The sequence below is a fragment of the Gallus gallus genome, chromosome 5 (assembly GCF_016699485.2).
Source record: "Gallus gallus isolate bGalGal1 chromosome 5, bGalGal1.mat.broiler.GRCg7b, whole genome shotgun sequence".
NCBI classification, from domain to species: domain Eukaryota; kingdom Metazoa; phylum Chordata; class Aves; order Galliformes; family Phasianidae; genus Gallus; species Gallus gallus.
The window spans coordinates 28457772-28471817 of record NC_052536.1 but is presented as its reverse complement, the minus strand read 5'-3'; the positions used below and the strand labels follow the sequence as shown (position 1 = coordinate 28471817).

At 46.3% G+C, this 14046-nt stretch overlaps 2 protein-coding genes across 12 annotated transcripts; one reads left to right on the top strand and one right to left on the bottom strand.

Annotated features, from left to right (window-relative positions):
• The first annotated feature begins 25 nt into the window (after window positions 1-25).
• Window positions 26-8509, top strand: PLEK2 (pleckstrin 2). 2 transcript variants are annotated; one of them, XM_046941732.1, is made up of 9 exons: window positions 26-177; window positions 2372-2488; window positions 3472-3653; window positions 4366-4457; window positions 4775-4962; window positions 5319-5420; window positions 6374-6457; window positions 7124-7202; window positions 7811-8509. In XM_046941732.1, the coding sequence occupies exons 1-9, from the start codon at window positions 130-132 to the stop codon at window positions 7936-7938; spliced, it is 1020 nt and encodes a 339-aa protein (XP_046797688.1). In that variant the 5' UTR covers window positions 26-129; the 3' UTR covers window positions 7939-8509. The 2 variants fall into 2 exon arrangements, with proteins under 2 accessions (XP_046797688.1, NP_001264366.1); NM_001277437.2 differs by having other exon boundaries at window positions 2324-2488.
• LGALSL2 (galectin like 2) lies at window positions 7805-14046 on the bottom strand. Of its 10 annotated transcripts, none has more exons than XM_040701542.2 (5): window positions 13683-13875; window positions 12442-12535; window positions 11071-11159; window positions 10169-10343; window positions 7805-9810 (listed from the first exon to the last, which is right to left on the bottom strand). In XM_040701542.2, exons 1-5 carry the CDS (start codon window positions 13712-13714, stop codon window positions 9667-9669), a joined length of 534 nt encoding a protein of 177 aa, XP_040557476.1. In that variant the 5' UTR covers window positions 13715-13875; the 3' UTR covers window positions 7805-9666. The 10 variants fall into 10 exon arrangements, with proteins under 10 accessions (XP_040557476.1, XP_040557477.1, XP_046797892.1 ...); XM_040701543.2 differs by having other exon boundaries at window positions 8965-9810; window positions 12442-12569; window positions 13627-13875; XM_046941936.1 differs by having other exon boundaries at window positions 8965-9810; window positions 12442-12523; window positions 13627-13875.

Genomic DNA, 14046 nt, shown 5'->3' with positions numbered 1-14046 from the left:
GCATACGTCACGGTGGAGGAGGGTCACAGAGAAAAATGAGCTCTCCTCAGCTCCGGGCGTGCAGAGGAACGGGCTGCCAGGGCCTGGGTGCTCCTCAGCAGGACGAAGATCTGCTCTCTGTGGGCCGTGATGGAAGAGACCACCGGAGTCCTGAAGGAGGGCTTCCTCGTCAAGCGGGTAGGTTGCTGTGGCCTCCTTCGCACTGTTCCTTCCAAAGGGGAAAGCAGTCCCCGAGGGGCCTGTCAGTGTGGGTGTGAGGGGCCTCCCCGGGCTCTTATGGGGAAGCTGCGGGACCCACAGGCACCGACTGCCCTCCCGCAAGATCCCCGTGCTTAGTTTGCCCAGAGGGGAGGGAGCTGTCAGCATGGCTCAGTTATCAGAAAGATGGGCACACCTCTGCAAAGAGCACACAGAAATATTGCCTGGCAAAGGCTACGTGGCAGCAGGGAAGTGGCCATGGGGAGGCTGCAGAGAGGTGCTGTGCCTTCCTTAGTGGGTGCTGAGCAGGATTTGCTATCCCACATGGGAGGATCGGGAACTGATTGTCCTTTTTTAAGAGGATGGGAGCAATTCAAACATAGGAATGCATCCTAAGTAGCTACTTTCTTCCCCATCTCCAAGTTCCAGTGTAAGAGGTGAGAAAACTGGACAGTGTGACAGGTTTCAGCCTTTCCCAGCACTTCTCTCCACAGAACCAAGTCAGCCACAGCGGGGACACACTGGGGCCCTGAGCTGGGGCGTGAGCAGCCTTCACAACCAAGGCTCAGTGACTAATGTGGTCTTTGCACACTCCAAGTGCAATTCAAAGGTTTGTTCAAAGCTTTGCCACGCCTTAGGAAATGCTTTTCTGCACTACGTGTCTGCATTTCTGGTGCTAACATGATGATAATCCTTGCCAGGAGCTCTGCTGGCAGGACAGCTGCGGGCCACGTGTGGTCCGAGCTGCTCCCCAGTGCCCCTTCCATGGAGCAGGAGGAGCAGTCCCAGCTCCTGCTCTTGTCTCCAGGCTATGGCCCTGCTTTGTGGCTCTTACGTGGCTATTGGATTTGGGATGGGAAACAAAGGCACCGTGACTGTGAGAGGAACAGGGCATTGTCAGCATGCTGAGCTGGAACTACCAAAAGTCTGTGAAGTTGGATAGGAAAGAGACCTGGGAGGGGATGAATAAAGGGAACTGAGGGAGGAGGGAACAAGAATGGGAAGAGATTCAGAGGAAAAAAAAAAGAAAAAAAAAAAAGGATGGGATCAGGTAAAGGAAGCAGATTTCTTAAGAAGGGAGTAGATAGAAGGAGAAAGGCTCAATGTGTTATAAAAGGATGAATTAAATGTTATAATGTTTTGTACTTATAAAATAAGATACGTGTGAGTCAGGTAAGGTTAAAGAAAAAGAATAACACCACCTCCTGAAAAAGAGGAAATCTCCAGGAAGGAAAGAAAAGAGCCATAACAAAGGAAAGACAGCCAAGGGGATCTGCAACAGGTGAGAAAGACAGTGAAGAAGGTGAAGGGAAGAACAAAACCAAGCTAGACAGACTGTGTTTAGTATAGACCCAAAGGCATTAGATTTAATGTGCTTTGGCTTTTCCAGACTTGCTACTCCTCCTTTACCGGAAATTGCTGAGCTTCTCCTTTACTCATAACAAGTTAAAGGGGTTTGAATCCTGCCATGATTGAACCTTCCATGTTCCTTCCTCCTGGCAAGTGCCCACCTCTCCCATCCCCAGAGCTTCCTATGCCCGGCACTTTGCCTGCAGTCCGTGATGCTCCCTCAGTCACAGAAAGGCAGCCGGCTCCTGGCAGGGCCTGACCCGCAAAGAGAACTGGGCCTGCCGGTACCCCATCTCGCTCATCCTGCTCTCCTATGCACTTGGGCAAAAGGCAGCTAAGGGCTGTTTATGGTGAGGAAAAAGGAAGCATTTTATTCTGTATAACCTGGAGTGCATCTGACAGCAGCCTTCGTTCGGTCTTTTGCCAGTAAAGAGAATAACTCCTTTGCAGGAAACAGCAGCACAGGGAGTGTTTCAGCCCAGGAGGCTGAGGTAGGCAGCCTCAGTAGCAACATGAAGGGATGCAAGGAAAAGGCAAGTCCCATTTCTACCCTCACTCTGTGATTTTGTGTTGATGGAGCTGTGTTATTTCATTACTAAATATGTGTGTTTTAGGGAGAACAGAACTCACAACAACTTCTCATGATTCTTTTCAGTTTGTTGTTGATTTATGGTATTTCACAAAAAAAAAAAAAAAAAAAAAAAAAAAAAAAAAAAAAAAGGAAAGAAACATTTTCCCTACCCTTGTGTTAATATGTGGATTTCTTCCCCTCTAGGGACATATTGTTCATAACTGGAAAGTAAGATGGTTCGTTCTGCTACAGGATAAGCTGCTGTATTATAAACTTGAAGGAGGCAAGAAGGAGTCTTCTCCAAAGGGCAGGATACTGCTGGATGGCTGCACTATTACTTGTCCATGTCTGGAGTATGAGAACAGACCGGTATGGCTGGGAACATCTATCCCTCCTCAATGGCACCCACTTCCTAATTTCTTCCTTATCTTTCCCCTCCTCTTGATTTCTTTGATTGTTGCAACCATATCACCGGGGTACGTATTTCCAGAAGTAGGTGCAGCCAAAAGCAAACAGCCATTTGCAATGTAACCAGGACTAGAAATTAACTCCTTCCTTATGTCTTTGTCACCCCTTCTGCTCAAATCTGGGGCACATTCATCAAAACAAGCGAAGTTTCTCCCACACACACCGGAACAAAGAGTGCGTGAACAGTGGACATGAGCAGCTCCATAAAACCTGAGGAGGATGGGGGAAAAAATGGCAGCTCATCACCCCAGTGATCCCCATGGATCCCCATCCCCATCACCACCCCACCCTAAACCCAGCTGTCCCCACGGAGTGCTCCTGGACATTCCAGATTCCCTTTTCCATTCAGTGGGACTTCATTGCTGTGGAAAACTTCCAGCAGAAAGGCTGTGGAAGGGAAAGTGCCTTCTGTGCTTCTCTGCTCACCCATGGGTGGCTGTCACACAGACCTCCCCGGAGCAGGGCCAGGAGGAAATGACTCTGTAAATTGCTTGCTATTTCAGCCTTTCTTATGGCAGAATGAGCTTAGTGAGAGTCTGCAGTTGCTCAGAAACCAGAGTTCTGGATGTGAAGATTCTGTCCTCAGCAGAATGCTGCCATGTACTCTGGTATCTGGGTGATGTGTTCTCTTCCAAGCTTGTGCTCCATGCATGCAAGTCATGCTTGTAACTGAAAACTCAGGGATTTAGGGAAAAAAAAATGTAATCTCCCCCCAAAACAGAGCTGTGCCCAGCATCCTTCAGGTCAATATTTTCTTACTACTACGCAGCTGGGGTGCCGTAACACACCAATTTCTTTTACTTGGACCAGTGGTGAAAGAAGCAAAATGCAAGTGAAGAACAAAAGCTAAACGTTGTTACTGCTTTGCACTTCTCTCTTTGCAGTTACTTATCAAACTAAAGACAAAAACCAACACAGACTATTTCCTTGAATGTTGCTCTAGAGAAGAGCGAGACTCTTGGGCTTTGGACATCACCGGAGCTATTCATGCTGGCCACCCAGTGCAGGTGCAAGAGCTTCACAGAATGAAGAACTCTTTCAAACTGCTAGAGAACATCAGCCTCCAGTAAGTGTTCATGGTTTCTCCTTCTACTATTGCTGTACGCTGCAAAGCACCTGAGGTGCTGGATGGGATGGTGAAGGGAAGCTTCTCTCTGCACAGATCTGCTCCTTCATCACCAGGAGCGTCTACACTGGCTGCTCTGTCCTGGGTTTGCACACACTGCAGCTGAGGCATGGGAATGCAATTCTTCCTGACCCTAAGTTTTGGATGTGTGGAGGTTCTGCACTGCTGCTTGAAGGCTACTCAGCTGCAGAGATATTCAGGCTGGGGTGATCTGTTATCTTGCAAGTTGTAACGTCACAGGAAGACTGAGACATGACGTTGTGCATGCCATGCTGGTAAGCTCTCAGAGCTGACAGCCGGAATCCAGGCTCGGATTTTTAGGGTACGCCATATTAAACAAGAATTTCCATTAGGATATAGAAAAATGGCATTGATTCAATTTGTGTTGAGAAAGGATATGAAATCTGGCTCTAGCTCAGCTTGAAGTGCTTTAAAATGAAGGACACATTATGAGGCATCCTGCTTAGTGCTCTGCATTGAGAGAATAAAGTTTTACTACACCATACTTAGCACTGAGGGTCAGAGAGGTATGTAGGTTGTTTCACAGCTTTGTGCTGGTAACCTTCAGGGCACCTAGGCACAGACAGAAGCACGTGGCAAATTCTGCCCATCTTTCTACTTATGTAACTTTGTCCTGTATACTCTTTTACAGCCACATCGTGGATAAAATGCGTGACAGCAGTACCGGAATTAAGCTGACCCTCAATGTGGAGCAAGGCAATAGATACAAAGAGACCTTCACAGGTAAACCTGCTGCCTCACCTCTGACATGTTGCAGGGACAAGGGAGATACTGCATCGCTTTCATGGTGGGATCAGTTATGGCCCAGTTGAAGGTATTGATGCATCTGAATTGTCCAACATCTTTTTTCTCTTGCTCATTGGATATATGGAAGCACACGGAGGACCCCTCACTTTGTCACCCTTGCCTTTCACTGACAGCCTTTGTGACGATCCCAAAGTGTTTCAGCAGAGGAAGGCTTGCAAGGCAGAAGACCATTTATCTGCCCTTGGACGACCGTGTTCCCTCGGTCTGAGAGCTGCCTTTCTTCCCCCCCGCAGGTTCCGCTCTGGTGGACTGGCTCATCTCCAACAGCTTTGCCGTGTCGCGGTTTGAGGCCGTCACGCTGGCCTCCATGCTGATGGAGGAGAACTTCACCAAGCCCGTGGGGGCACGCAGCACCGGGGCCACGCGCTACAGCGACCTCTCTGAGCAGTTCCTCGATGACTCCACAGCGCTGTACATGTTTGTAAGTGATGTGGCTGCAAGTGGCTGCAGCTCCTCTGCTCTTTGCCACGTGCTTGGTTTGGGGCAATGGTAAAGGGGACACGCACAGCATGCACCCATGAGCAAAATATGCAGGTGTAAAAACAGACAGAAGGAGAAACTTCGGGCTTTCAGATGTTTAGTATTGGAACTTTTGCTGGAAACAAACAACTGTAGGGATACAGAGAGATCTACAAATCAAGTAATTTGGTATCAGAAAGGGTGTAGAGCAGAATTTGCTCAGGAAATAGTAGCTAAAAACATAAAATGCAGAATCTTATACTTAAGTGTGTAGTTAGATGAAAGACAAGTATTGAACCAGCTATTCTGTATTTGCAGGCTGAGACCAGTAAGAAAATGCTCAGTTCCAAGGAAGAGCTACAATTTAACATCTCCGAATTAAGTGGCACCATTGTGAAGCAAGGATACTTAGTGAAGCAGGTAAATACAGTCTTTGAAGATCACTGGGAAGCAAGAAAAGAACAGCTGGTACAGCTCAGTGGAGAGGGAATGTATTACATGAGTATGGCCATAGGGTTGTGTCCAGCAGAGTACATCTTGCCTGCCATCGCGAAGTGAGGAGTATTTGGTTATAAACATACGAGCTATGAAGCTTGCTGCTCTGGCAGGATTAATTGGATATTCCATACGTGCTGAGTATATTCTGAAAGGCATAAAACAACAACCAAGAGTTTCACACAGACTCCATCAGAGCTGTTACAGTCACACCAAGTGAGTGGATCCACTGTTCCTCTGGTTTAACCCATCCCGTGGGGATTCCTCAAGCATCCACAATATTCTGTGGACCACGGCTGAATTTCAAAGCTGAGCAATTTGGTTTTTGCATGAAGTGGACATTAACTTACGAGCAGTCACTCAGACACTCACACAGATGCTCTGGTGGGGCTGAGTCCTGTTCTTTTTTCAGGCATAATTACCTGTCCGTGGTAATTGGCTGTAGGATCCCACCCTTACTATGCAAGACTTGGTTTCAGACCTCTGCTATGAGCAAGATGAGGACCAATCTCTCTGGTTCACTGCAGACACAGTCACCCGCAGAGGGAACCCCACCTGCACTGCGCAGTCACAGTGGCTTTGAAGCTAAGAGCAGGAGCTGGTTATGTGATCTCTTGGTCCTTTCACTCTTCTGTCTCAGTTCTCAGCACAGGAAAGGAATAAGAGAACGTTAAAGAGGAATATGAATAAGGAATAAGAAGGAGGTTCGGCAGAAAATCCTGGGAGTTATTAAGATGTCAGAGAAGTTCTTTTTTTCTCTGTTGGCTGCAAAACATCTGTTTTTTCGGCACCTATTAATGCTGCCCAAACAGCCTGCAGGAAAACGGCCGTTGCAGGCTGTGTGTCCCGGTAGTATCATTAATTCTTCCATTTTGCAGGGACACAAGAGGAAAAACTGGAAGGTGAGGAAATTTGTTCTGAGAGCTGATCCTGCTTTCTTGCACTACTATGACCCCACCAAGGTATGTGAGCGGGGAGTTGACACCCCCAGAAATCCTCTTGCAGACCTGAATATCATAATGAAAATACAAGGCAATTATGTTGTAAATGTTCCTCTCTCCCAGATCTCCTTCTGTTGATTTCCTGGGGAATAAGGCCTCACTGGCCTTACCTTTGGAGTTGTCCCTGTATGACTCTCTGCCCCTGTATCCCCTGCCTACCTTTTACCCATTGAGATTCCTTTTCCTTAGATGTAGGGCAGCAACTTTGGGGTTATTCGTTTGCTGTACGCACACCGTCTGTGACAGTGCTCCTGCAGGGATTCTTCCTGGGCTGTAGTCTTTCTGGGCTGGCATTCCATCACTTGAGAGCAACACTGGGATTTCCTCTGTTCTTTTTACATCCTTGAGTGGGGTTCCCTTGATCTCAAAGTGTTTACCCGAATTTATGCCATTCAGATTTAAATTTGCTCAAGGAATAGTGGAGTTTATCACTTTGTCTTCACGGATGTAATGGCTGCAGTGAGAGTGAGCCAGAAGGGCATGGTGTTGCATCCCCACCTTCGTAAAAATAATTGTTGTGCTCTGGGAAATGATTCTAATTATGGTACTTTGCAGCTAAATCTCATCTCCTTTCTGTTGTTTGTTGGTTTTGTTTGTGTTTTTGTTTGTTTGATTGACTGTTATCAGGAAGAGAACAGACCAGTGGGTGGATTTTCTCTTCGAGGCTGTCTTGTCTCAGCTCTGGAGGACAATGGAGTCCCAGCAGGTAAAGAGTGAGCCTCTAGACTTTGCTACACGTGTACTTATGTGATAGCATTACGGTCGCTGGGAGTGGTTTGTGGTTTGGCTGGCTGTACAAACATGGGCTAGCCTTTCTCCTCCCCTTGCAAGGGAGAGAAAGTGTGCCATCAGGAATCCCCATACTACTGGGCTGGGCTGTACCCTACTAGAGGGGATGTTGTTGTTTGGGGTTTTTTTAATTGTTTCTGCATATCTTGAGTGTTCCCTTTTTATGGATTTTTCTTAGTCAGGTGATGCATGAGAGAGTCTCAAGAAATACATTAACATTCCAGAGTTTGCAGCTAAAGAGCCTTTTTGGATGTTACTGGGCTCAAAATCTTGAGGAAATCCCTGATGCTGTCCTTTTTTTTTTTTTTTTTTTTTTTTTAATGTGTCCTCTCTATTTGCATGCACTCTCATCTGGATCTACTAGAATCCAGATTTAGCAGAGACAGAATGGCTTGAGCTGTCTTATCTGTAACGAAATGGAGAGATCTGAAGCCTTCATTCACTAAATTAAGAAGTTTTACCTGCTGCAAAGCTGTTCTCTGTGCACTTTCCTGACCTGTCATGTTTTTTTTTTTTCCTCTGTAGGTGTGAAGGGCAATGTGCAAGGCAACCTCTTCAAAATCATCACCAAAAAAGACATTCATTATTATATCCAGGCCAGCTCCAAGGCAGAGCGAACACAATGGATTGAGGCAATCAAACCACTGACATGAACAAGCTGGACTCCATGCCGAACAATTTCGCATTTATGACCAAGTTTTCTGCTCTCTTTGTCTGGGAGTGATGGTGGTTGGTTTTTTTTGTTTGTTTGTTTGTTTTTGTTTTTTCCTTAAACATTATATTTTTGTTATGTGTATTGTCATAGCACCTAGCAGGTCCTGTCAGATCAGAATCCCAGGTGGCTAGGAGTCACACAGATCTGGAAGAAGTTAATGCCTAACCGAGAGACAAAGAACAACACGGGGATACAAATAAATGATGCTTTACAAGGAAACAGACTCTTTCAAGATGGAAGAAAAAGAATCTTTTGTACAAGTCTTCAGTCTACATCTGACAGGTGCCGACTGTGCTTTATTCTAAAGCAGTAATGTCTTGCTCCTTTTCTCCTTTATAAAGGGGCTTATAAACTTAATTAGTTCAGGTGGACTGAATCAAGGTGCATGAACTGAGTCACAGTCATGAAAGGCCCTGGTGTCTGAGACTGCCTTTCTTGATACACCATGGTAAAACCTTGCTCAAGCTTCGTTCTGGTATCATTAAACATGGCAAAAAAAAAAAAAAAAAGTTCAGCGCATTGGATTCTCTTGTGCTCTTTAGATACGATGTTTCTCAGAGGTCAGTCGGAATACGTGAAAATAATGGTTTCATAGACCTTAAACTTAGAGTACTATGGAAAGTGAGGAATTGTCCACAGTGGCAGAGTAGAACTGAATATATGAGATGAACAAAACATCCGACCAAACTGCTGATATGCTATTTTTATAAGATTTCTGTTATCTGAGTAGCTGTATCTGACAGATTCCCCAGAGTCACTAAAACACTTTGAAGACAGAATGCTATAAATTGTCCCTAAAGTCACAAAGGAATTCGGTAGTTCTCTATCCACATAACCATCTCCTTCATATCTGTATATGTATTATAACAGCCACATGTTTGGGACTCTTTTCTAAATCTACAGCAATGAAATAACAGCACAACAAATGCACACATTCAAATACTTAGAAAAGCTGGTAAAGAAGTTTGCTAGCAACGACAGTTTTAATCATATGCAAAAATGGATGATGCAGTTTCAGCTACAGATACAATTTCATAGGACTGGTCCAGAGAAGACTGTGAAATCCACAACTGTTGAAGCCTTTCAGTTCCTGAGAACTCTACCTGCAACAGATAGGGATGGTGGTGAGGCATCTACTACTCTGTACTGTGAAACACATACAGCTTTGTGCTGATTGATTGGAGACTCCTGGACAAGCAGTTCCCTCCTGATAACGTGAGCCTTGTTGGGGCCCTCCAGACTCTCTTATTCACTTCCAAAGATATTTCCCACTTCCCCTTTCTCAGTCCCACCGCCTGCACACCGCTCAATTCTAGTCACAAGACTAATAGCCACCACAAAGGACTGAGCAGCATTAGCTGGCATGCACGAGAAGTTAGGGAACCATGAGGATATGAGATACAGCCTAGCATCAAAAGTCTTCTAATTTGGGAGACCAAGAAAGTATCTAAGTATAGGTCCTCTGATGTAGCTGGACCAGCCATCTCTCTGCAACTTCTGAACATGGAGGAGAAAAAAACAACAGTGTGTATTTCACATGTATCAGCAAATGAAAAAAGGCAGTTTCCATTCTCCGAAATCAGTGAGGAGAAAAAGATAAAACATTTCTCAGACAGAAGAAAGTGCATTTGTCTCTGTCCCCTGGTAGTATTGTGAACTCCTTTTTTCAAGCCACTTTGGTAAGCTTGACATCGCCTGTGATCTGCAAAGCTTTCACCAGGTTCAGAGGCTGAATGCGGTGAGTGAAGTCACAGAGCTGCCGCCCGTCAAGCAAGACCTTTATTTGCTGATGTTCACATAAGAGCTCCATCTGCAATGGAAAAGGACAGGGGAGGGTGTTAGAGGCCAGCAGCTGAGCTGATTTCACCAGTGTGAACTTAGAACCCCTGCGTAATAGGGACGGTGAAGCACAAAGTCTACAAGTTCCTCTGAAATGCCTCTATAAATAACCTACTCTACGCTGAAGTAATACAGTAGAACTCTTTATAAAGAGCTCTCTCAGTAAAACTGGAGAAATAAATGGATCTCTGCTGCAAGGGCTTGAACTGTTGCTCTGTGCCATATGAGAATATGCCAGTGTTGTTAACCCGGCACTTTCAGTAGTTAGTCATACACACAGCTCTCAGCCCTTCTCCCCTCCACCCTATTTATAGTAATCCCAAAATTACCTTAAATGTGTCCCCTGCTATAAATGGGAAGTAGGGTATATTCTTCTCTTCTATGCCCCACTTCCCATCAATTCGTGCATTTCTTGTGATGGACTTCTCACTAAAGTTAACTGTAAACATCATCCCAACGTCTCTGTTTGCATCCACTGGATCACAGAGCAGAGTCACCGAGAAGCTGAAAAACAATAAAATGACAATGTAAAAGGTAGTGGGGAGCACAGCAGACGTCTACAAAGACTGGAGATAGCTGTTTATTTCTTGAAAGATGGGACTCCTAAAGAAACTGCTCACAGGCTTAGAAGCTGCAGAAAAGGCTGAGAGTAGGCCATGCTTTCTTTCTCTTCCAGTTTCTAGGAGGACACTAATAAGTTCTGATTTTGTCTTCTGTCTCTTGTGAGTGACATCAAACAAGTATTGGTGAGTGACTGAATTCCAACATTTCACCAATTAGCAGTGCTGGAATTGATTGCCAAATATGAAAAAAAAAACAAACGACAGCACAGTTGCTGTCATCTAGATTAAACAAAGCAATGGACATTCACTTCCTGTGCCAAAACTGCTATTTTTCAAGTGGTTTTGATCCCAGCCACCAGTAGACAGCCTAGATACAGGTCCTGAGTTGAACCTGTTCCAAGGAAAGAAATGTCATTTGTTCATCCCCTCTGGTTCATGTTGGATAAAGGCAAGGAGTAGAAAACGGTGGTGGAGCAGTCAGAAAGTTCTAACAGTGAATTGTTGCTCCACTTTCTCATCTCAACCTAGGAGCAGGAAAATTAAGTAGTGACATAAACTGTGAATCTGAATTAGTTCCTTCCTCCCAAAGACACTGAAGAAATCTTTTGAATTTAATACAGATGAGGGTATATGACATGGATGACTTCTCCATCAGCCTCTTTACCTACCTCTTGGGGTTGGAAGGTACCATCCCTATGACGGTGATTCTCATGGCAGGTCTCAGTCCGCCTTTAATTTCACCAACATACTGCTCCACCTACAGGGAAGAGGGGAAACGAGCTGCAGTAGGTCACCTCTGATAGCTTTAGTGTATTTTTTTTTTTGTATGTAAAAGAGAATGTGGGTGGATCTGCATTTCTCCCATTCACTCTAGTTGCAAAATCCCCTGGAAGACCAGAGCTACATGTGCTTGTTCCAAGTAATTCTCTGGCTGCTTCAAGGGTTAGTGGAGAGACTATTAGAGGCAATGGTTGGCAAGGAAAAATAAGAGACAGTTTGGAAAATAAAGTAATGGGGGCATTTGGAGTATTATGCTGTAGCATGTAATCACTCCATGTTTATCATTGCCGGAGAGAAGCTGCTGTGAAACACTAAGTGTTATTAGCAGTTTGCGTAACACTGATAATTTTCCAAGCCAATGCACAACAGACACTCTTACAGATAACAACGCGCTTTATTCTTCCAGTGTTGCAAAGAAAAACTTCATTTTCTTCTAGAAGACTTGCACAGTATATGTATGATTTAGTAGTTTGACTACTAGAACCACTATATTTGAATGGAAACCCAAGGGCTTCCATGCAAGTGTACATTGCTATGGGTATTTCATCCATGTTTTCAAATTCAGATGATTGGAAAATATGTCCAATGTTAGAATCTTAAATTACTGAATGCGCTACTGATGATTGTTAACAATGTACATTCACCCTTGCAGAGCTGGGCGGGTGACTCAGTAGGTGTGTTATGAAGCCTGGTAAGAAAAGCAAAATATCAGCCACCTGATGTTTTCAGGTCAGGGAGCAGCTCCTCGAGTAAGGAGAGTGGCTCTATGGAGATACTTAAAATCAAATTGCAGAAGGCAGTTTCAGAGCGGATAGTAGAGGCTAAACGAACTTCATCATCACACAGGTCCTGTGTCACATCACAGCTCCTTTCTTGCCTGTGCAAGATGTTACCCCAGATTGAAAGTACAGGTTGAGAAATAGTTGGCGCACTGCTGCACCATAGGAAGCACAGTCAATAAAGGCATACGGGATCAAACTCGAATAGATCAAACTATAACCATAAGGTCTTAACACTTCCAGCTCTTTCAGCATGACCGAAATCAGCTCAGGAGCACGGCTGTCCACACGCAGTCACTCAGCCGAAGCTGAGCTGGCAGTATGGGTGAGAAATACTCAAGAAGCCATAGAGCCAGCAGCGGTACAAGCTCCTGCAGCACCTTGCAGGGTGTGCAGGTGAGTCCCAGCGTGTGTGCAGGGACACGGCCCCCTTCCCCTATTTTCCATTCAGGAGCCCTGGGGACCCCTTTGCTCACTTACTTTGGGACACCTCTCCTTCTCTGTCATCACTGCTGTGCCGCACACACTGCCCTCCGCAGCAGGCGTCCCTGGAGGAGCTTTTCTCGTGTGACGACAAAAACAAACAAAAAGCCCAGAATAAAGGGAGGCTGTCGGGAGAGGGGGCGAGTTATCTCTGCTGAGCAGTATCTGGACACCACCCAGCCAAGCAGCTGAGTCACAGCCCACACGCCTGGCGCACCACAGCCAAGGGAGTCAGCAGCAGCATGGAGCACCCTGCCACACGCCAGGAAGGCCAGGCATATCCTGCGTGTCTGCGTGTGCGTATTGCAGACGTCCATATTGGTGAGTGTGTGTACGTGCAAGACACTGCGTTTGTTTATACAGATATATGGCGGCTGCTCTGAAATTAATGCCTCCTATCTCGTGATGTTGGCCCACGACGTCAGAGGCGGATGTTGGCGGTGCGGCAGTAGGGGCTGAAACTTCCCGCCAATATTCTGTTGCATTTTATCACCGTGTGACAGATGGCAGCAGAGGGGCAGTCCGTCAAAATGGCGTCTGGCATGGAAGTGCATACGAGCCAAAGGTGTGGCACTGTATCCCTCTGTGCAGAAAAAGCGGCACCCATTGGCATTCATTAGCACGTGCTGAACGCCTATGGAGACCAAACAGCGGATGTGAGCACAGTGAGGTGGGGGGTGGTGCACTTCAGCAGTGGTGGCAGCGATGTGAAAGGCGAGCCATGTTCCAGATGGCCGTGCAGATCTTTACACGTGCAGCAGCGGCTCTTGCTCAACACTGGTGAAAATGCACAGCAAATGGGGGTGACTGTGTTGAAAAACAGTGTTTTGTAGCTGAGAATTGGCTCTACTGCATGGTGTGATTGCGCTTTATGCCCGCTGGAGTTTGCATGGAAATAAACAGGAGGCATTACTTTTGGAGTGACCCACATAGCACATGTCAGCAGTGCGTCTTCTTATAAAACACATCTGTCTCCCACTGCAGCCCTCTTTCAAAGGAGTAAATACATGTGTTCTGTGTCCTTGCAGAGAGCAGCGCAGGTGCACGTACAGCAGTAAGCACACACACACGTACACACGCACCTCTCAATGCACGCCCCTCTCACACCCTGTAAGGACGTATCATACATTCACTCCTTCGAGTAAGGACAGAAATGGCATCAAAACATACAGTTCTTTTTACCTGTCTATGTTTACGCACAAATATTCCCCTCTGTGTACACGTAAATACACACTCACCAACAGGTGTACCTGTCAGCCCCCTCCATCATTAGCTGTAACTTTTGCTTAGCCCTGAGGTTGTGCGGTTGGAACACACGACGTTTGAAGGCGCCTCCCAACCGAACAGCCCTAACTCCAAACCCCTCTTACACACGTGCGGCCGTAGGCGCACGTACTGTACGTGACCCGTACGTACCGCGCGGTGCCGCCCACCCGCCGGGAAGCTCGGCGGAACGGCGTGCTGAGGGGGCGGGGCTTCCGGCGAAAGCCAATCAGAGCCACGAGAGGCGGTCGGAGGAGGGCGCGGGGCGTGCCGGTAGATGGGGATGGGCGTGGTTACACGGGAGGGCGGGCCTTGAGATGCCATTATCCACCGCCCGGC

Excerpts from the sequence above, each read along its gene's own strand:
- PLEK2 (NM_001277437.2), top strand. The coding sequence starts at position 130 with ATGGAAGAGACCACCGGAGTCCTGAAGGAGGGCTTCCTCGTCAAGCGG. Across the intron at positions 178-2,323 it reads AGGGCTTCCTCGTCAAGCGG|GGACATATTGTTCATAACTG; the intron begins GTAGGTTGCTGT and ends CTTCCCCTCTAG. Across the intron at positions 3,654-4,365 it reads CTAGAGAACATCAGCCTCCA|CCACATCGTGGATAAAATGC; the intron begins GTAAGTGTTCAT and ends ACTCTTTTACAG.
- LGALSL2 (XM_040701541.1), bottom strand. The coding sequence starts at position 14,031 with ATGGCATCTCAAGGCCCGCCCTCCCGTGTAACCACGCCCATCCCCATC. Across the intron at positions 10,344-11,070 it reads GTACCTTCCAACCCCAAGAG|CTTCTCGGTGACTCTGCTCT; the intron begins GTAGGTAAAGAG and ends ATTGTTTTTCAG. Across the intron at positions 9,811-10,168 it reads TAGCAGGGGACACATTTAAG|ATGGAGCTCTTATGTGAACA; the intron begins GTAATTTTGGGA and ends TTTCCATTGCAG.